General features: G+C 37.8%; 1 protein-coding gene across 1 annotated transcript in view; it reads right to left on the bottom strand.

Annotated features, from left to right (window-relative positions):
* The window catches only part of MPP7 (membrane palmitoylated protein 7), a 220,590-nt gene that overhangs the window by 51,655 nt on the left and 144,899 nt on the right, over positions 1-24,036 (bottom strand). The window contains exons 10-11 of the mRNA XM_008683883.2: positions 23,465-23,661; positions 22,920-22,984 (exon numbers count right to left, since the gene is read on the bottom strand). Of these exons, the coding sequence (XP_008682105.1) occupies positions 22,920-22,984; positions 23,465-23,661 (262 nt within the window). The remainder of the gene's footprint in view (positions 1-22,919; positions 22,985-23,464; positions 23,662-24,036) is intronic.

The raw sequence follows: 24,036 nt of genomic DNA, 5'->3' as shown, positions 1-24,036 counted from the left end.
AAATTCAGAGTACTTGCTTGTGATGGTTTCTCAAACCAGGAAAAAATAAATAAATAAAATAAAATAAAGGCTGTTTTCCTAGAATCTACCCTTCGCAGAGAAGTCAAGGGTGATAGCTCGTTTAGCGCGCCATTCAAGGCTCTCATTTTCAAACACATAATGAGCTATGTGCCAGCACACACTTCAGTAAGTCTAAGCTTAAAGGAGACTTAACTCTGTCTGGAAGAGGCAACTTCTTCCCTTCAGTTTTTATGTGGTTCTCTTACTAAAAGGAAGATTTAAAAATGCATACCTACACTGAGAGTCAGCAAAGGGATCGTTCAGGTAAATGGGAATAAATAACCTAGAACCTACTGAGTCCCCGTTCATTTTCCATGCACAAGTCTCAGCAAGAGCTGGCTTTAAAAAACGAAGGGAAAAGGAACGGTAACGAGGAATTTGGAGTAAGGGAACAGTTTTACACAAAATATATTTTTCCTTATATTTCACATTTTTGTAATTTATAATTGGCTCAACATTTTTATGGACAGGCTTTTTCCAGCGAGCTTACCCACAGCTGTTAGAGATTTGTGTGTTTTAAAGGAACGACACGTTTACTTTCTTACAACAGGAAAGTGAATCTACAGTAAGACTGCAGCTGCAGGTCGGCCCACTGATCACAAGAAGACACTTCTTATCTCATATTTTCCAGTAGAAATCAGTTATGATCACTTATTAACTTAGCATATAATCACATAGCTTTGTTTAAAGTATTTTTTACTATAAAAGGAAACACTTAAGTTGCTTGGTTTTTGCTCCTTATTTCAAGAAGATTGCAATAAACATCCCTGAACATTCCCTTTATTCCATCTCATGGATTCTTTCATTAGGAAAAATTGCCAGAAGCTGGACAGATCTTGTCCAAATGCTTCTCAGATCAGCGAATGCCAGCACACATTTCCACCAGCAGAAAGTACGGTCACCCATATACTACACCAGTCTCTCATAAAGAGACTTCCAATTGCTTTGAAATCTGCAGTGATTTGACAAGTGAAAAAACTGTATGTCATTTCATCTTCACTGTTAGAGGAGTTGACCTTTTTTTTCAAGTTTATTACCATTTGCGTTTATTTCCGTTGTAAATTGTTGGTTAATACATCTTGATCACTTTCTGATTAGGGTCTTCATAAATATATACACATACATGTATCTTTTAAGGTTACAGCCCTTGGCCCTAACTTACTGCAAACACTTTTAAAGATTTTCAATTTTCCATTCTGAAGGAATTTAAAATATTTATGTAGTTGAGTCTCTGAATTTATTTCTTTTGTGATTTCTTCCACTGTTTTTAGGACTTTCCTATCCTTGGGTCTGATAAATATTCACCTACAGTTTCTTAAGTTAAAAAAAAATGGGTTGCATGGTTTTACACTTAATTTTTTTTTTTATCCCATCTGGAATTACTCAGCTGTAATCATGAGATCAACCTTGTAAGGTGAGGCTGTAACTTTATATTTTTCTAATTAACCAATGGTCCCAAAAATACTTACTGAACAATCCTTTCACTCCTTTATGTTGATACATACTTTGTACTAAAGTACCAGATGGCTTATTATTATGTCATGACCAAAAAAAAGAAAAAAAAAAGAAAAACAAAACTCAAAAAGGTGATTCTTGGCCTGAGTTTATAGAATTCTCTTATTGATGATATCAATACCAAAACAACAGAAGCCATGATGGTGGTAGTTGATATGTATTGAGAACTTACTAGATAAGACACCCCTTAAAGCCTTTATGTGGATTAATTCATTTACTTCTCACAGCAATCCAATGAGGTAGGCAGAATACTCCATGGGTTTAAGTGGCTCTTCTTTAAGTGAAATCAGTCAGTCAGAGAAAGACAAATACCATATGATTTCACTCATATGTGGAATTTAAGAAACAAAACAGATGAACATGGCAGGGGGGGGGAGAGGCAAACCATAAAACAGACTCTTAACCATAGAGAACAAACTGAGGGTTGACGGAGGAAGTGGGTGGGGGATGGGCTAGATGGGGGTTAGTTATTAAGGAGGGCACTTGTGATGAGCACCAGGTGTTACATGTAAGTGACGAATCACTAAATTCTACTCCTGGAACTAATATTGCACTATATGTTAACTGGAATTTAAATAAAAACCTGAAACAAAACAAAACAAAAAGGATTACCACGGCTGTGGTTCAAATATTACACGATGAAAGAAAGAAGCAAGTTTGAAATGTGACTCCACATACATACATGTACAACAGAAAATGGGATAAGCCTTCTGTTACTTTATGCAATAAGTAAATGGGGAAAAAATGAAGGACCAGCAGTTTATTTTAGGGTTTAAAAATTATAAGCTCTTTTCTGTTGGAGACATTTTTTTCAGATGTAATTAAATACATTTTTGATACTCCTTTGTATTCCAGATGGTGTGTAAAATATAAAAATATATACAATGGTGTCTCTGCCCTCCAAAAGCTCCCAATCAACTAGGGGACACAGAAATATTCCCAAATACTTATAATTTAAGGGGTTTCACAACACAGGCTCGTGACTAGAAACTAAGATTTTTAGCAAGTTCTCTAATTTGACACTGACATGTCTATTAAGTTAAAAAAAAAAATTAAACTCAGGAAGCTGTGACTTGGTCATTTACAAAGCTACCTGACTACATTTTATTTATATAACACCATTCATCCAAAGAGTATAAAATTAAGAGTCATTTGTTATTAAAATAAGCTTCATACTGTAGATAAGTATTATACCTATCAATCCTATAATTCCAAATGTTACTGGTATTTTTAACAGTAAAAAAAAAAAAACCTGAAGTATCCAACATATACATAAGTATTGGAATGATTAATAATGCAACACTTTCTCAAAGAAATGAGGTTGAAGCGGTTAAAATTATAATTCTAACACTGCACCGCACCATAAAATACATTTGATATAATAATAAATGGGAAAAAACTGGACAGAATACAATGGTCATACTTATGAGTTTTACTTTTTTACAAATCTAAAAGTTGGTCTGGATACAAAACTGTGGAAGAAAATGCATGAGAACGGACAATGGCTGTGTTAGGGAGAGAGGGATGTATGTGGACCATTGTTATTGTTCTATTTTTCAAACTTTCCGTAATGTTACATAATTTTAAAATTTGGAAAAAAAAAAAAAAGGCCCAGAAAACAGAGTTCATAATATATGAACCACCAAACAAATGAAATCCACTACTGACAGATGTATTTGTGTGTCATACCAACATATAATACAAAATACATCTGACTGTGTCTTAGAGGCAGGGTCTAATCTTCTAGATTTTGAAATGATTATGGTAACAGACCACATTTTTATATTCACAAGAGTTAGAAACAGCCAATAAAATATTAGAATCTTTTTTAAAAATCATAAATTGTTATTAGATTCATCGGCTCCCATAAATAAGTAATGTTAGTGTGAATTAACAATGTAAATATTTATCATTTTAGTAGTCTTTTTCATAAAACTTGAAGACATTTAAGATGGCATTTTATAAAAAAAATACATGATCATTTTATGACCAAACATGTCCATTAACACAAAAGGCCCTCCAACAAAGTCAAGGCTACTCATCACGAGCACTAACACAGCCCCAGAAATCACACATGTGAACAAGTGAAGGGACATCTGCCTGTTAATTCAAGGAACATAAATACGACTATGTTACCACCCACGATTTTCAAGTGGGAAAGTTTCAATCTTCGGTTACGTTTCTTTTATGTAACCAATTTGGTCTAAAAACATCAGATACTATGTATTCTCAATGCTTTTAATAATAATGAGCTTTTAATGTTTAATTTGACAGATGTTTGTAGAATGGGAAAAGAAGCATCTCAGTGAAATTGTTTGAATCATAAAATAGCAATATTGATTGTAGGCACCTCAAAAATTAGAGATTTATGAAAGGGTCCACTCTAAAGTTCCTAATTTTAAAAAAATACATTTATTTGATACCAACACAATCAAGAAAACCGTTTACTTTCTTAAAAGGAGATAAAAATAAACATTTCAATCCTCTGTTCTCCCAAATACATGAAAATGTGGATTTTCTTTCTTTCTTTTTTCTATTTTCCTTTTTTTTTTTTTTTTAACTCGGGAGAACTACCACACATTGTGTGAAAATCATTTTTTGCATCTTAAAACGCTGGATTAATTTGACGAAGCTAGTATTAATGGTCCAACAGGTACCTTAGTTACAAGGAAGAAAACATTTTAATGTAAACGAACTTTTTGAGAAGATTAAGAAACTCATGTAGACATTAATAAAAACTAAGCAGCTGGAAATTATTATACAGTGTTAGACTCCTGCCAACAAAACATTGAAAATTTCCATTAAAATAAACATTTTTAATAGAATGCCAATGTTGCTGTAATGATCTAGGTAGGTCACAACTGCCATGTCAAAACTATGTAAACATGGTCCTAAGACAAAATTATGTATTGAAATGATGCTTCCATGGTACACCAATCATAAAGCTGTCCCAAAGACAACTGAGGATAATTACGACCAAACAAGTAAGCAGATAAAAATCTTGGGAGAAGGTTTACATTGAAAAGAAATGCCAACACTAAAACTATAAAAGTTACGGAGATCTGAAGAAGCTGGGTCAGGCAGCTTCTTGTATTCATCTTATAAAACACTGTCACGGGAAAAAAAATCATCACAGACACAGGAACAGTACCGTGGATTACATTAACCAACTTTACATAGGCTAATTTTGTGTATAAAGTGGAACAAGGCTTTTGAACAAACAAATACAAAATTAATCTCCGGAATGTTACAGCTTTCAAGTTGCTCTCAAAAAAACCCTTAAAGAAATGTTCAAATGCCATAAATACCCTTTAATCATTCAGCTCATCTCAAGCTAAGAATAAAAATAGAAACTCAAAAGTGCCTAGTGAAATCATGGCAGCTAATATAAGATATCAATTTGCAATTTCCAAGAAAAAAACTACTTAGGTCTTAAAAAGTTTTCCTGATACCACTGACAATTTCTTTTTAAAGCACACCACAGGATTACCATAAAAAAGGAGAAACCATATGAGAATTTAATTTTCTGCCAGTCAGCTAAGAAAGAAATGAGTTTTTACTTACACTTTCAAAATTATGAGAAAATACAGTATGCACACATAAAATTAAATATAAAAATATAGTTCTGAAAAGAGGGGAAAATTGGATTTTAAAATTTTAATATATTTTTTTAAGTTGAGTCTATGCAACCAAAAATTCTCCAAGCAGGAATGGTTTCTTTCTGTCAGAGAAAATATTTCCAAGTAGTATTCCAGACATGTTGAGATTATGCAGAGTTCTTGTTCAAGAAAGAACCTGTACCATTTTTAAAAGAATGCTTCTAAATGTTCTCTTCATATAAATTTTACTTTTTGGAAGAATATTAAGGCAGTATATTTTGACATAGCTGTACTTACCTACAGAACACTCTTTAATAAAATGACTCAATAACAGAGCAAATGGGAATTTTTACTAGATTTATAAATAGGCAGTGTAACTTGTTGTGAATCACTGGGGCTTACCCACAGAAAGAAGAAAAAGGATTAGGAAAACACACACACAGAAGTAGAGACTGGGAAATAATAACATTCGAAAGAACAGCAAACGGACAGTTTTGTTTATATTGAATTTTACGGTAAACACTTCAGTTAAATAGAAAGAACAGTCTTAACTTACATAAGTCCCAAAACTGATCTTGTTTTAAAAGAATGCATGAAGTCCTCCAGCAAGGGCAGAAGTAGAGAAATTGATGAGTTTTCAGGAAGCAATTTGCAAGACATTAGGCTTGAAGACAGATGCCTGATAAGCAGCGCTTTGTTAATTGATTATAACAAGACTTCGATAATGAGTTAGCCAGAGGAAAAACATTTTCTAATTCTTACCAATGTAAAAAGAAAACGAATTCTTCATAAAAACTATTTTGTACTGCATGAGGAAAAAGGAGAAAATCTTCAAAGCCGGCTATTGCACTATTGAGAAACAACTGCTATACGGAAGCCACAGCGGCGCGCGCACACGCACGCACACGTGCACGCGCACGCAAGCCACCAACTCCCACGCAAGCCACCAACGCTAAATGAGATTTTCAAGAGCTCCTAGGAGGAAACGAATTCCTCCTACTAATTTATATATTTATATAAATATAAATGGTTTGACAATCTTTATGTATAGGCAGCCCTTGATTTAACAGGGATTCAACTTTAAAAGGTCCAGTTTTTGCACTTCATATTTACAGCATACTATCAATTTATCTTCATATCATTGTCATAAAATTGTATGTAAGTAACACAACTTACATTGCCTACTCAGTGAGCTTTTTCCTTCCTTCCAGTAATAATAGCCCAATTTCTTTTATTGATGAACAGACCCCTAAGACACGCAGCCTGCTACACGTCAGTAAGAATCATACCACACAGGGCCCCTGGGTGGCACGGTTGGGATGGAGTCCCACATCGGGCTCCCCCTGCTCTGAGGGGAGCCTGCTTCTCCCTCTCCCTCTGTCTGCCACTCAAATAAATACATAAAAAATCTTTAAAAATAAAAATCATACCACACAGTGTACATTTGTATCAGTGATGGTTGATTAAATATGATTTTATGATAAAATTCTTACACAAATAGATAATCAATTCTTGGAGTATTATAATGTTACTTCTTTTGAAAGAGTCAGATCATTTTGACATGGGTTGTCAACAATCTAAGGGTCATGAGGTTAAGGGCTACTTATATATCCTGTTTCGTGCTTGATTTTACGCACATCAGAGAAAGTGAAAATCACCAAATATATTTACTGAGCTACTGATCTGATTTAGATCAACAGCGGTCGTGAATCTACTAGTGGACCCTGGGCAGCCCCAGTTTTTGGTTCAAGGGTACTGTGCCTGCAGGGCAGATCACTTCCGTTTTTCCTCTCCTTCTGTGGGCTCAGGAGATAGAGAATATGAAGGTCAATGAGGGCAAGAGTAAGGTTCTAAAATCAGCCAGAGTCTCTGAAATTCTTCTTAACAGTCCTTGGAGAAGTCTTCATGAGAAGGCTAAATTTCTGGAAACTCCCTTGACTATTTTCCAGAGCTTTCCTAGAACTGGATAAAGGTGCAGTGTGCCGAGGATGGATATAGACCCATCCTGTGTACGTGGATATTCTTTAAAGTCAGTGGCACTACAATGCATGGGTGACAACAGCGGTATCTATTGGGATTTGACATACACTAGGACACTATGGTCATTTGTATGATATGCAGTTAAAGGACTAAAATACTGCAAAGCCATTTTTGTTGATGTGCACTGTTTAAATGACTTCTTTTAATAAAAGAAGTAATTGATGTGAAAGACAGTATCAAATCGCCCAAGAGTAACTATTTCTTCAGTGCGATGATTACCACAGACATACTTAGAGTAGGAGAATGTGACTGTTAATTTTATGTGTCAGCTTGACTGGGCCATACTGCTCAGATATTTGGTCAAACGTTATTCTGGGGGCGCCTGGGTTGCGCAGTCGTTAGGCGTCTGCCTTCGGCTCAGGGCGTGATCCCGGCGTTATGGGATCGAGCCCCACATCAGGCTCCTCCGCTGTGAGCCTGCTTCTTCCTCTCCCACTCCCCCTGCTTGTGTTCCCTCTCTCGCTGGCTGTCTCTATCTCTGTCAAATAAAATAAACTCTTAAAAAAAAAAAAAACGTTATTCTGGATGTTTCTGTGAAGGTGTTTTTTTGGATAAGATTAACCTTTACATCAGTGAATATTGAATAAAGCAGATTACCCTCTAGAATGTGGGTGGGCCTTATCTAATCTGTTGGGGAAAAAAAATTAATCTCCCCTGAAAAAGAAGAGATTCTGCCAGCTGATGGCTTTTGAACTCTAAACTACAACTCATCCCTGGGTCTCCAGCCTGCTGGGCTCTCTGGCACATTTTGACTTACCAAGGCTCCACAATCATGTGAACCAACTACTAACACTCCATGGTGTGTGTGTGTGTGTGTGTGTGTGTGTGTGTGTGTGTGTGTGTGTGTGTGTACACACAGCTGCCTGAGTAATGCAGAGGATTAGAGGGAAATGTTAAAATCTTAGAATAAATTAGCATTTCCTAGTTAGTGTAGAAATAAACTAACATTTTAACATCTCTTAGAATAGAGAAAATCAATAAAAACCAATTTTTTATTCTCTGAAAAGATCAACAAAACTGACAACCCTTTAGCATACATGGACCAAGAATAAAGAGAAGACCCAAATTATTAAATTTAGGAATGAAAGAGGGGACACAGTTACCAAGAAGAAATAAAAAGATTTTAAGAGACTACTATGAACAGCTGGATGCCAGCAAATTGGATAATCTAAATGAAACAGACAAATTACTAGAGATTTACTACTGAAACTGACAATCTGGACAAACTTTTAATAAACCGAGAGATTGAGTTAGTCAAAAAACTTCCTACAAAGAAAAGCCTAGGACAAGATGGCTTCACTGGTGAATTCTAGCAAATGTTTAGAGAACAATTAACACAATCAAACGAAGTTTACAAAAGCTTTCAAAAGAGTAGGGAACACTTCCCACCCCATCATATGAGGCCAGTCTTATTCCGATGCCAAAATCAAGCAAAGATATCACTAGGAAAAGAAAATCTAAAGACCAATATCCCTATTCCTCCAAATACTAGCAACCCAAATTCAGCAACATAATATAAAGGATTATACACCATGAGCAAGTGGGATTAAGGTTACCTTAGGAATCACAAGGTTGGGTCAACATAGAAAGATCAATGCCACATGCCACATTAGCAGAGTAAGGAAAAAAGCCACATGGTCATCTCAACTGATGGAGAAAAAGGATCTGTATACAAGATAAAGTAATCTTCAAATAGAGATGGTTTCGCTACTTCCTTTCCAATCTGGAGACTTCTATTTCTTTCCCTCACCGATTGCTCTGGCTTGCGCCTCCACTACTATGGTAAACTAAGTGACAAGAATGCACATGCTCGTTGGTTTCTCATTTTAAGGAGAAAGTTCTCAGTCTTTCACTATTAAGTACACTGTTAGCTGCTGGGTTTTAGTAGATGCCCTTTACCAGGTTGAGGAAATTCCTTTCTATTCTTAAGTTTTTATCACCAAAGGCTGTTGCATTTTGTCAAATGCTTTTCAACCCAACCAAGCTACCAACTGTTCATCAAGTTGCTGGTAACTTCCACCCTGCTAAATCAAAGGTCAGCTCTCTTTCCTCATCTTATTTGATCACTCTTTCCCTTCCTAAAACTTTACTTTTATTGGCTCCTAGAAGAATCACACCCCTGGATTTCCTTCTACTTCACTCTGGGTTCTTTTCTTGCCCAAATCCACACCCACTCCCTGGTGATCTCATCCAGCTTCGTAACTTTAAATTTGATCTAACTTTGACAACTTCTAAATCAATAGCCTGAACTCAAAGCTGCCTACCCAGTTGCCCATTTAACACCTCTATATGCATTTCATAAACTCAGTACATCCCTGATCTTTCCCCACCCCAAACTTCTACTCCATGGGCTCTCCCATCTCAGGAAATGGGGATTCCATCCTTGTAGTTACTAAGTCCAAAAATGGTGCTCTCATCCTTGCTTCTCCTACTTGTCTCAAAATCTTGTCAGTCTTACCTTTACAATGTGTTCAGAATCTCACGTCTTATTAGTACCTCCACTGAGAATATTTTGTATCAAGCCACAATCATTTCTTGCCTGGCTTCCCACATAGCTCCTTGCTTCTGCCCTTGCTCCCTTACAGTCCTTGCTCAACAGACCAGCTGAGTGCTCCTTAAAACTATGTCAGGTCATGTCGTTGCTCTGCTCAGAACCCTTCAATGATTTCAAATCTCACACATATAAGAGCTGAAGAAGCCCCCTCCATCCCCTTCCTCTCCACAACCATTCTGTTATGCCGCCGATCTCGAGTCCTATCTATTCCTCCCTTGTTCACCCTGGTCTCCTTACTGATCCTTGGAGGCATCAGGGTCCTGTCTCAGGGTCTTTGCACATGCTTGTCCCATTCCTTGGAATTCTCATTCCCCATGAGGCTCCTTTTCAGGTTTTTGCTCAAACACAAGCATTTCAAAGAGGCCTTCCTTAAACACCTTATAGAAAATTGATGTCGCATTTCCCCAGCTCCTCCATCACCCCATTCCTGTTTTACTTTACTTCATAGCACTTATTACCACCTAAGATCTTACATAATTTATTTTGCTGTTGGTCCCAAGCCTACCCCCAATACGGAAGCTCTACGAAAGGGTACTTGTTTTGATCTTTGTTGAAATTCCAGTGTATAGAGCAGTCCAGAACATACTAGGCATTCAGTAAATATTAGAAAAAAATGCATAAATATTATTATAAGACAGTTATATCCCGTACATACCAGAAGAAACAGCTAACCAGAGCTAAAGTAGTTGTCTCTTGAGGAAAAAGGCGGGACTAGAAAGGAAAAGAGAAAGGTACTCCTGTTTGGGGTTGTAAGACTTGCAAATACCATTTGACTTTTCAAACAATTAAATAAAGCCATAAGAAACTGCTGACATTCTGTTGTTTTCTGACCTACAAAACAGGACTAAGAAATAATTTCGTAGGCTTAACCTAATGCATATGTTATTTTAACAACAAGAACAAAAATATTAGGGGTGCCTGGGTGGCTCAGTGAGTAGTTAGGCATCTGCCTTCAGCTCAGCTCATGATCCCAGGGTGCTGGGATTGAGCCCCACATCGGGCTCCCTGCTCAGTGGGGAGCCTGCTTCTCCCTTTCCGTCTGTGATCTCACTTTTGCTCTCTCTCAAATAAATAAATAAAATCTTTAAAAAAATTAAAATTATTTTTAAAAATTTTAGTGTGGGGAATACAAAAGAAAACTCAGAAGACAAAGGAAACAATTCACAGACTTGGCAATGTAAATACGGAAATATCTATATGCTGTGAATCCTGGAACAGAAAAACATAAAGTCCTGCCAAAAATCAGAAAAAACGTGCCCAACAGAGAGAGGGCTAATATTCGTGGCACAGAAAGAGCTCATCAAACTACAAGAGACAGACAAAGAACTTGATAGAAAAAAAGGCAAAGATATAACTACTTGGGGGGGGGGAGGAGGGAAAAACCAAGAAAAAGCCACAGCATTACACTCACAGTATATTTTAAGGTGTTTACCAAATAACACTTCCACCATACAACAGTTTGTCATCTATGTTAGCATATTACTTATGGGACCTCTTTTAAAAATCCACTCTTAACTATAGGGAACAAGCTGATAGTTACCAGAGGGGAGGTGGGGGAGGGTGGAAACGGGTGAAACAGGTGATGCAGATTAAGGAGGGCACTTGCTGTGACAAGCACCAGGTGATGTATGGAAGTGCTGAATCTCTATATTGTACACCTGAAACTCCTATTACATTGTATGTTAACTAGCTGGAATGTAAATAAAAACTAAAAAGAAAGAAAAAATAAAAATCCACTGGGTGTTATATGCAACTAATGAATCATTGAACGCTACATCAAAAATTAATGATGGCTATGTTGGCTAACTGAACATTAAAAAAAAAAAAAATCCACAAGATCCAGAAGCATTTTGAGGATTTGGCTTTTTTTTTTTTTTTTTTAAGATTTTATTTGTTTATGTGAGAGAAAGAGAGAGAGAGCCAGCGAGAGAGGGAACACAAGCAGGGGGAGTGGGAGAGGAAGAAGCAGGCTCATAGCGGAGGAGCCTGATGTGGGGCTCGATCCCATAATGCCGGGATCACGCCCTGAGCCGAAGACAGACGCTTAACGACTGAGCCACCCAGGCGCCCCTGAGGATTTGGCTTTTTGAGGAAAAAGAGAATTCCACATAACATCCGATTTGTTCAAAGTATTTGTAACAAAGTAATAATAGTATAAAAATAATCATATAATTCAAATTATACATAAAATAACAAGAGAGTATGATTAAACCGGTTTATCCTGTAAAAGACAAAGTTTCATTTCTGTAGTCATTAGTTTGAAGTGTTTCTTTAAAAGAAGAAAGTTACCAGAAACACGCTTAGTTTATGAATCCTATTCTTTCATATTCTTTTTTAATAAAAAGTCTTTTTGTTATACGTTTCTCTTCTCAGGCACCGTGCTAGACTCCCTTAACTCTCTTAACCCCTAGCTAAATGAGCTTCGAGCTGTGTGAACCTACGGCAGTTTCTTGCTACATGTGTCAGAATAAACATTTAGGCCAGAATGAAATAATGTCATGACACACATCCCTTAAAACACAGTGACCCTGTGTTTCCCCTTTGCCACAGGAAAGGACATTTTTCTCAAGGAGCAGAAGTTGAATAAAGTGGACAGCTATAATCTGTACTCAGGGCTTGCAAATTTAAAAGCCTATGGAAGCCAGACAGGTAGAAAAATCCTATCAATTGCCTTGCACAAATACATTTTTACAAGAGTCAATCCTCAAAGAAATAGGTTGTCCCATTTGCCTGAAACACTCTTTGGCCACGTTTATTTCCCCATGTTGGAGAACATGGAGACCAAGAAATACTCCCCTGTTAAAATACAAACACCAACACAGCTGTTAGGAGAATGTCCTCCGACATCCTGCCTCAGCCCTGGCAAGACCAGGAGGGGTGGAGACTCTGTGGAACCAGACACTTGGGTTCCATTGACAGAGTCGGTTGTAACTCAACTCCAGCTAGTTATTAACATCAGGAAACGAAGGCCTAGTTTAGCCAAGTCTTTTGTTTTGTCAAAGGAGTCAGAAATTTTTACATAAACTCTCTCAAATTTGTGGGACTAACAAAAACATACCTTTTGTCCAGAAATGGCCTGAAGACTGTGTGCCACTAGGTTGGACATGAATCATTAGGATTCATGATATTCCCATTTTACCTAGATGGGGAACTGTTCACTCTTACTCTTTAACACCTTGCAATTTGGCTTCCAATAAAGTTGTTTCTCAGAGTTATCGGTAACTCCAGATAAACGAGTTCTTGCCAGATCCAAAGGCATTTCATCCCGAACTCATTTTCCTGTAACATTTCACCCTCCAAGAAGCCAGCGCATACTGTGGTCTCAGGGTCCAGAGCACAACAGAGAAAGTAACAAAGAACACACACATCCCCTCCCCCAAACTCAAATACGCCCTGTGCTCTGCAGTAGTCACCCCTCCCCATGTTATTGCTTCTACCTCCATCCCCAGCGCTAAACTGTAATTCCACCTAACATTTGATGCCACGGTTCTAATGTCATTCTTTGTGGGACTGGGCCCTTCACTGCCTCAGGCTGGGAGGCCATCTCCTCAGCCCCTGAATTATAGCATTTTATGTGACTCTCATGAGTTCCTGCTTTATGCCACAGTTACTCACTCGGTGGATATACGCTTGCCATCTAATGGACTGAGTATACGCCCTGAAAGTCAGGGACAGTAGACAGCTCTCTGTTTTGGAGAGAGGTAGAAGCTTGTAGTAAAGTCTGTCCACCTCTTCACATCTCCCTGAATCCAAGCTCTTGGGCTTGCACATGGACGCTGGCTTGGCCAAGAGACTGGTTTTGGCCAATGCGACATGAGATGAGATCAGAGGCCTCACTAGCACTAACATACTGGAGATTGTTTTTTCTGTTGCTCTCTGGAACCCTGAGATGCTTTATGGGCCAGCTTACTGGAGGATGAAAAACTACAGGAAACAGAAACAATTTTCACCCAAGTGAGCAACCCACCCCTCACACCAACCAGAGCCCATCCCAATCATCAGAGCACAAAAATTCACCAAGCTGACACAGACCAGAAGAACCACTCAGCTGACCACAGACTCAGGAGAAGAAATACTTGCTCCTGGAAGCCATTAAAGTTTCTGAGGGTGTAAGGAGAGGTGTGAATCGATATACAGAGTATCTGGCACACCGTACTATTCTGAAATGAGTTAAGAATTAATGAAATTTTAACCTCTCGTTGATCATCCAATTATAGTTTTTTCTGCCTAAAAACTGGAATACTCTAGATTTCTGCATGGAATTTACTTTGTACAATGTAAAACGAAAGGGCAGCATACTGTCAAAGATAAAGTATACACATTATAAATGCACAGATGTGAATGGGAAACCGGGAGGCACCATTCACTATCCGTAGGTTCGAAGAGAATTCCTGTCAACTTTCTGAAGCTCAGTTTCCTTTCTATAAAGTGGAAAAAAAAAAAAAATCCCACCAATCTCACAGTAGAGATAATATATATTAAATACCAAATATCACATCTGGCGAAATTCTTCAATAACCAAGAGATATTATCATAGACATAAATATTAATCTAAAAATAAGGAGGCTGAAGCAGTTCTCTCTAGAACTGTGTTTCTACAGTATGACCACGGCAAGGGTGGGAAAGGTCTGAAGTGAGAGGCAGCTGAAGAGAATTCTGATGCCTTGAACAACTTCTAGACACCTTGGCTTTTGTTTATAACATCCCTCGGCACGGCCACATGGGGAATGTTTCCTTCCCATACAGAGAAGCGCGGCATAGGCTTAATGATATTTGGGGCTGTTCAGTCAACGGTTCCGTAGAGGGCGCAACGTGAATCATCAACCATCGGAAAACAAGACCAGAAAGTTATTTTGGAAGAAGTTATTTAGAAGCTTGGACTAATTAACAGCTAATCAGATAATGCAGAAAAGCCAGACACCGTTAACCGAGTAAAATGACTTAGCCACAAACGCTTTTCATCTTCTACTCAATAATATATAATGATCTCAAAAACAGAGCATCTGGAAAGCTTCCTGAATAACAACACGAAAGCACAGTATGAATTCCTTTCTGTCCAACCCACTGAGCCTGTTTAATATAAAGGGTCATGCCACCCCCCACCGAACATCAGAGCATGCTCGTGCCAATATGCTAATTTAAGAGAAAACAACACAATGGTTTTGGAGAAAGCAACAGAAGGAAAGAAATCCTCTTCCGTGACCAGGTGCTCACCTATATAGGTTCCACTGTGGTTACCAGCGTACTCAGCATCTTCTGGATGGAGTGTAAGAGCATACAGAACAAAAGCCAAGAAATAAAGCAGAACAGTTAGAAGCCCAGCCACAGATGCAAAAAATAAATTACTTAAAACAATTATGTAAAGCACAGCATAGGACAGCCCTCACAATGCCACTCTTAAACATAAAACGTTTTGTTTTATATTTAAGCTTCAAGTAATGTTTTAAAACATCATGCAATTCGTGTTTCAGCCTCCTTCAGAGGTTCCCTGATGCAGTTCCAAGAAAATTATAAAAGATCTGCCTACACTGTTTATACTTCCCACAGTTGAGAAAATTACAACACTTGATCCCCCAAAGTATATTTATTTTTGTAAATCGGGCTCTTTGATAATATGTAAAATACAGCACTTACTTTGGTTCACTGAATTAGACAGAAAGGTTAAGATTAAGATGTGTCCTTTCTTTTGATAGGAAAAAATTCTGTGTTGGGAAGGAATAAAGGCGTACTATTTCTATTTTTAATTTGGTTTTTGAAAAATGAACGGACGAAAACATTTTAAACGATGTGTTATTAATTATTTCTTGGAGTTAAGTGAAAACTGGGTTATGCATATCTTAAAAATTTAATCGAAGTAGTGGGTACTTATTACTTTAGGTCTCTTATCTTCACATAAATACGCTTCTGGAACTCAGAGCACAGCATGTGCTGATATCAAAGACTTGGGAAGATTCCCCTGACAGCCTTATGTTAAAATAAGGATGTCAGTATATCTGAGTAACACTGAGACCACCGACAGAGACAAAAACATCATGTACCATGTCAGATTACTTTCTTTATTTCTGCTATACGAAGCAAAAATAGGACAGTTCTCAAACACAGGCCAACCGTAATTTTTGGTACTGTAAATCAAGACGAAAGCTTGGAGAGATAATCATCTTCTACGAACTACTTGCTATATTCAATTTAATCCACACATAGGTGTACTAAATAAAATTAGTAGACTATGGCAGGGAAGCTTTTATACATGTACCTTTAATTTCCTCTGAGAAGCACAAAGAAAATGAGAAAGGAGATGATTAAATGTGCAGAAAATACAATTAAAGTAGGAAGAAGATGCAGCTGAGGGAGGAAAAAAAAAAATCCACCTACCACACTCTGTTTCCTCATCTTAGAAAAGCCAAAGGGGGAAAAAATGTATTTTCAATATTTCAAAATTATTAGTCAACAAACAGAACTCATGAAAAACTACATTTTAGACTGCACTGTAGTCCTGGTCTGAAAAGAATGCGTATACTAAAGCAGTAAAAGCACACAGCCTTCGTTCAGCTTATTAAATGCCCAAATGGGAAAAATAATAAGGAAAAAAACTATTTTTTCAAAATAACACCTTCAACGGGGGATTATTTTCATAGGACACCTCTGTTTGTAAACTAATCTGTCTAACACTTAGGATACATACTTAGAAACAACCCTTAAAATGCCCTTAAAATGCCTCAATACCCTGTAAATTTAACAGCATTATCAACTTATTACACAGATGAAATAAGTCAGGCAGAACCCTTTACTTCATTCTGGCTATAGTATTTGAGAAAACGTATTTTAAAAAATAATTCTAAAAAATGCTAATTGTTACGAAGAGGAAAGAAATTTAAGAGTTCCGTGTGACTTAGGAGACTCACCTTCAGTTAAAGGTGGAAAAAGAACTGGCAATTTAATAGGTGCAAAATCGAACCACCAGCCAAGGTAGAACGTATTTCACTAGGAGACTTTGCAGAATGAACAGGACTGATCCAGAGAGCTTTTGGCTCACTTCTCTTTCCCAACTACGGAGTGGCAGTCAAAGGAAACACTTGGGAGAGAGTGCGAACCGCTGTATTTTTATTTTGCAAATACCTATGGGTCCTCCAACTGTATCGGTTCTATTTGAACAGAATTCGCAAAAATGACGAGCAAATCATTATTCGGGCTCGTATTGGGAGTCGCCCGAGTTGTGAATTTATTCACGCTCATTCCTTGGTAGCTCTGAAATGTCACGTACATCTAAGACAAATTATCAGAAAACAAACTATGGGATATGGATCAGCCAAGCCAAGCCACTAGGCTTAGTGGAAATAATACAAGCAGTGTTTCAAACGGCTCCGTCTGCAAATCTCAGACGCGCCACCATTAGGTGGATTGTTAAACAGAACGCATAGTTTCTGAAGGGACAATAGTGTTGCACCCTGATTAAAGAACCCGTGTCACATACATCAGATGATAAAAGCCATGTCTCTCTCTCTCACACGCGCGCACACAGACACGCGCGTGCACGGGCATAAGAACAAAAATGAAAACACCCAAGCCAACCCACAATAAAACTAAACACCTCCATGTCACATGGCGTACGGTATGTTTCATAGTCTCGTACAAGGTTATGAACACGCTGCGCCCATTCTCGGAAGAGCATTTCCTCCATGCTTTAAGTAGGAAGAGAATGGGAGTTTTCGCGTCATAACCCACATGCGTATATATCCAAGCCAGCAACATGCTTGATGGACAGCTGGTAGGAAAAGCAAAGAACACTTTTCCTTACACTTAGCAAGTCTGAACAAACAGGAAAACATAAAAGGCTGATCTCAGAAGACCCTTGGGATAACCGCACGATTCTTAACTATATTCTTAACTAAGGCACTGTTCTGTGTACAGTAAATGCATAAACTTATTGAATTCTCCCACAATTCTACGAAGCCAGTCCTGTTATGTCCATGTGACGGATGGGAATCAGAGGGGACGTGGACCCACACGATCCGGCTCTAGAGTCTGCATTATTACCTACTGGGCTCTACTGTCACACCAAAATCACTTTTTTAATTACTCTAACTTTACCCGAGGAAATACAAGTCCGTGGAGAGGTCAAATGAAGTAAAAGTTTCTCTCAAGTTTCTTGTCTACTCTCCACCACCTCCCAGCACACCAGCCTCTGTCCCCTCCGCCGAAGCCTGAACCTCCCGAGTGTGTTTCTCCTGACCGCAGGGTCTGGGGGAGGCTCGCCCTGGCCTCTCAGGAGTCCAGTCTCCACATCTTCAAGCACTGAAGAGCAGGATGGGAAAACTACACAAACCCAGAGGAGAGGCCAACAAGGACACAAAGAATAATTTTGGCTGTTCTCAGAGAATGGAGTAGAAGAGCTCTCTCGAAGAGTATTTGACGAGCCCACGTAACAGGGCAGGAGGAACTTCACCACGCTGCGACGCTAGCTACCCCAAGGCGGCTACTCTCTCGGCAGGTGGAGAAATTGTGTCTATATAGGTGTGATCGTATTTACGCGGGCAGTTAAATCCCCGACCCGAAACTGCTTTCTTATGCCTCCCTGGGGCCCCAGGCGATCTTTCTTAAAAGCCTGCAGGAATCCGAAACCACAGACCACACCCTTAATCATTCATCAACCCTTTCTTACCTGCACAGCATTGGGTCCCCAAGACAAAAGGCCAGAGGCAGTATGGCTGAGAACCCTGCATACTTAAAAGCTAAAAGCACATACCCTGATAGTGTCTTAGAAGGAACATCTTCAATTTACGTAAGAACAGTCTACTGAGATGAAAAGTAAGCAATAACAATTAGGCCATCACCTCAACCATTCCTTCACGTAAGCAGACATAAAATTTACAGCCCAGTTCATCTGCACCTCTGTCCGGCATTCCCCAAAGAATATCAATAAATATTAGGGGGGCAGGGAACCACTTTGAGTGTTTTTTTAAAACCTCATGTGTTTCTGTTAACACAAAATCCCACCAATATTAAATATTTGACAGAGTTTTTGGCATACAAATTTAATGTAAGAACATGAGCAATCTACTTGTTAATTTCTGAATTAACTTTATATATGAACACATTAAATAAACGCTGTTTAAGATGCCAGGAGAAAGGAGCTTACTCAATTTGAAAAGGTGTATTTTAACAACCTAGAATGTTCTACGTATTATTCTCAAATGTTTGGCCTTCCAAAATTTGCTACCACAGAGTGAATTCATTTCTTTACTCGGGGTTTAAACTGTACTGTTGGTAGACCGTGACCTTCACCCACAAAATGCTTGTCTTTGAATGAACTCAGTTATATGCTGTTTGAACGGACACCTCCGGCTCCAGTTAAATATTTTCTTTTGTACTCACGTGACAGCAACCACAATTGGTTAAAACAGATTCTAAAGTACAATATTTTGTGTTTTGACCTTCTAATCTTTAAAAAAAAAATAAATCATACCGTCTGGATTTTTTTTATAAGAATTCTATAAGAGCTGTTTTATAAAAGAAAAAAATTTAAATTAATTGTATTCAATCAGCAGTATGATATTTTCAGGTATTTATACTTTGCTAACTAAAAAAAGAAACTAAGCACCGTAAATAAAAACCATACTGGAATAGTCTTCTGTAAAAGACACTACTTGAATAAGAAGCAGCTTTTCTAAATACCCTGTAAACTAGATTTAAATATATTATATACTATTGAAGTCAAAGTTATTAATGTTTGTATTATCAGAAAGATATATAAAGTTTAATTTCAATAGAAAGGGAACAAACTATTTTAATTAATCAAAGAAGATCACATTGCTTTTTAAAGGTTAGGTGATATCATACTGCTTTATATATATGCAACTGTACTATAAAAAATAAGCTTTTGGCAGAAAAATCATAGAGTAGTTTAAATTATATCGACACAAGAATTCCAAGCTGCCAAGTGTCTGTCATGAAAAGTACTCTTTTATGTTACTTGAGACATAAGATAACGCTTTTAACTCATTTCCAAAACACTTAACCTGTGTCTTTCATGTAATAATCTAAAAGTTGGTCATGGCAAAGAGAACCTATCCGACTCCTAGCTGCTCTTCTGTCTCTATTACTAATGTAAATCCATTATGTAAGAGCCTCTCATCAGATGAAGGAGAAAGGGAGGGAACACAATTCTATTACCAATTTCTTTGTTGGGTTAGCTCTTCTTTGAAACAACAGGAGGAAGCGGGGTGAGTCTCTCCATCAAGCTTCTAAGAGTCGCTTATGCTTTAGTTTTAAGAGGTCATAGTTTTTAGGAATGTTTAACTTCAAGAGGCAAATTATTTTGTTTGAGAAGCCTATTTTCTCAATCTGCATCAGATCTGCCAAGATTCTTAAGGGGAGGAAATAACCAAGCACCAAGGATGAATACCACAGAGTTTTGCATAAGGATGCCAGTTTTAAAGCCTGAGGATGTCAGTATTAGGGCTCCTGGCTTTACCCTCCATGGAGCCAGGACCCACAGCACTAGTACACACAGAAAGGCCTTCTCCAATCCTTTTGACTTTAATTTTGACATTGACTGAACCCCTAAGAGTTCCAGAGCTTTTCCTCCATGCAAACTTTAGTTATGATGATTGTGAGTCAAATAAAGAGTAAAGCCACAGCAATGCAAGCAATTATTCTGTGAAAATAGCTAACTGGCTAATTTGATACATATTATTACCTGACTGAAGTTATTATTCTAAATTCACTGTTTAACACAATCTCCTAGGTGTTAAGTGCACTTGTAAAATTTAGTGCAGAAAATTATCAACATGACTATTTTTTAATAAATTTATAAAACACCAACATGACAGAATTATTCTCCTTTTAAAATGTTTACATTAAATTAGAAGCATTTCTTAAAACCTAGTCTATGAATTATTAGTCAAAGTCATATAAATAAAAGATTTTATGTTAACTTTCTGTCTTTCTTCATAGCGTTATTCTGTAATTTTAGCAAAGAGCATGAGGGACGTCCCATCCTAAAAATCTAGGTACCAAAACTGGTGAAGTCCAGAAGTGTTGGGTCAGATAGCCTTTACAATTTACAAGGGTAGTTATGTAAAGAATCACTATCAGATACACTGATTACAGAACAAAGTGCTTTTAAATGACTTAAAAAAATGTTCAGAACCAGTATAAATAATTTTCGCATAACTCTGGAGTTCAGGGGTTTAGGAGACAACGTTAAAAAAAAACAAAAACAAAAACCAACTTCAAATGGAATTTTAATTCTTTGACAATAAAGGTACTAGCTTTCTATTTAAGCTTCATAGACATAGACTGTCTCTCTGAATAAGGCCATATTTACTATACGCTACTGATGTGGATAACGTTGACCAGATTTGTTTTTATTCAAAAATAGAGAGCATCCATATATGAGAACCACCAATACATCTCTCTGTGAATCAAGTCTAGTTTTAAAAAAATAGAAAAGACGAAAAGGAAGGAAGTGTGAATGGGAATCAGTAAACATTCCTAACTGGTCTTCAAGAGGCACAGAAAGCAAAAAAACAAGAACAAAAACAAAAAACCCTAAAACATCCAGATGATGACATTTGAGTAATTTTGGAATAAATATTCCTCAGACTCAAATATTAAAGCTTATCACATAAATAACTCTGCATATTAACAAAAATCACCCATTACAATGAAGAGCTCTACCCACATGTGCGCATGCACACACACACACACACACACACACACACATACTCCCTCTGAAACACACACATTTATACTGAAGCCAGTTTAAGGAGAGCTATTAGAAAGACAATATACTCATTTCGTGTAGTTCTTTAAAGAATCACATTTGTAAAAACAAATAAATGAAAATTCGCAATTCTATCAAACTGGACATTTCTAAGTTGCCTAAGACTCAAAGAAATTGGGAGTATGGATTCAGATTCGAGTAGTATCACGTTGATTTCCTTTTCAAGTTACGCACATTTTATCCCACAAGCACCAAATGTATCAGAAGTGTGCAGGCCCCCCGTTTAGAAATCCCTCCGAGAGCAAGTCAGGTGGCTGCCTCGGAGCCCCTGCCGGCGAAAATTCATCGCACTTAAAAGCGATGCAACCTTCTGGTTCAACTGTACGCTTTCTGATGTCACAATCCATGTGGCATTCTATGACAAGTGTGTTTTCCTTCTGCCCAGACTTAACGGAGCAAGAACAAGCAGGCTTTTGAATCAGGGCTCCACTTGAAGTATTTGCTTGCTTGTGAGATTTATACTCGACTGTAGTTTGGCTCTCCTAGAATGTAATTCCTGGGCTATACGCGTCTACAAACTGACAGAAATAACAGGAGATGTGAAAAATGCAACAATACTAAAACCAGATGTTGGTGTAAAATTCCAGGACCATTTATTTGTGCATTTCGCCTTTTAACGTACAGTCTCTATGCTGAAAACAAAAGGCTTTTTTTACTCTTAAAATACCTAGAACCATGAAACATTTAGAGGAGATGAAGTAGGAAATTTATGGGACGGGGACTTGACAGGGGTGAGGGGGTGGGGAGTAAAAGAGCAGCCGAGAGGAGGGGAGTATGAAGGGAGAAAAAGAATGCACCCCAATCCACACTATGTTTTTTTCAGTAATCCTACCTCATCCTTTTCCTGCTCTTATTTTGTTTTAATCTAGTCTTGTAACCACTCCAAACAGGCAAGTTAAAGGTCAGAGTTACTATGATTTCTGGATAAGCAAGGAGTTAAGAAAAACAAGAACTGTTCTTAGGCTCAATGGCCTTTGCGCCCAACAAAGTGGTAGGTTTTCTCCCCCTAATTTTACCAAGAAGTGTCTTACCCAAATCTTCTAGCTTTGGAGAAATAAAAGAGTTGCATTTGAGGTTACATTTATAAAAACACCTATGTTCAGAAGTCAAGGAAAGTAGTGTTGCTAGTTAGTTTCTTAAAGTGTGAGTCATGGGTTTATTATAGACAACCGCAAACACCCCTTTCTTCAAAAGATTCACTTCAGTATTCTACTGTGAGCTTCTTATTTGTTTGGTTGCCATGAAATGATGATCCCAAAGCTATCGCAAGGCACTACGAGCTCTCGTTCTCCCACAAACACCCGCTTTAATAGTCAAAAATAAACAGCAAGATTTGGTTACTCTGCATTTTTACTAACAAACTTACATGATTTCCTGTTGGAAACTTTCAAGGGCTGAACTAATATTTCTGGTCGTCTCAGAGCCAATCTCCTGGGGGAAAAAGAAGGTCAATGCCTATCAATTTTCAGTACCGATCCAAGATTAATATAACACCAAAATATTAAAAGTCCCAAGGAAAAAAAAAAAGGGGAAGCCAGGGGAAAAAATGAACACAATGCAATCTATTCAAATTAAAAAATAAATCCTCTACTTTCAAATTTTTATAAATCATCCACACTCCAAAATCACTCTTCTTTTTTCCCCCATCTTTCACATCAATACAGTTTGAGATATTAATGTGCTATTTTTCCATTTGCTTCATAACAAAAACCGAATATGACCTGGTCTTGCTCTATTATTTTTGGTCATTATTCATCCTTAGTTAGACACAACAGAAATCCAAACCTGAGGGATAAAGGATTCTAAAGCAAGGTTTTAGTGCTCACTTTATCACGACTCTCCTCCAGTGATATTTTGCAGAGAACAAAAGGTCATTTGAAGAGAGACCATTCTTGCATGCCAGGAGCTCACCTTTCCTGGAAATGCTTTGAGGGAATCAGGCCTGCCCTGGGGTTGGCATCACCCGCGTGCTTTGCTTGCCACCATGTTGAATCATCTTGGCTCATAATCTGAAGAATATCTCCCTTCTTGAAAGAAAGCCCAGCTTCCTTACATGGAATTGCTTTATCCTCATGAGGGTCATAGTCAAAGAGGGCTTTGATAAACATCTGGAAGAGAGTTTCATTTAAAAGGAATAAAGATAAAAAATAACTGTGAAATGGCCCATATTCTTCTCCGATTTGAGGGTAACTTTTTAAAAAAAGAATAATTTTTATTTTTTTAATTTTTTTTTAAAGATTTTATTTATTTGTCAGAGAGAGAGAGAGCGCACAAGCAGGGGGAGCAGCAGGCAGAGGGAGAAGCAGGCTCCCCCGCTGAGCAAGGAGCCCGATGCAGGACTTGATCCCAGGACCCTGGGATCACAACCAGAGCCCAAGGCAGATGCTTAACAGACGGAGCCAGCCAGGCATCCCCCCCCCCAAAAAGAATGATTTTTTAAAAAGGATTATGAAAATGAACTTATTGTGACAAAGAGGGTATGT

This window comes from Ursus maritimus, unplaced genomic scaffold, assembly GCF_017311325.1.
Source record: "Ursus maritimus isolate PB19 unplaced genomic scaffold, ASM1731132v1 scaffold_31, whole genome shotgun sequence".
Lineage (NCBI taxonomy): Eukaryota > Metazoa > Chordata > Mammalia > Carnivora > Ursidae > Ursus > Ursus maritimus.
Note: the sequence above shows the minus strand (reverse complement) of the source record. Positions and strands in the feature narration are given on the sequence as shown.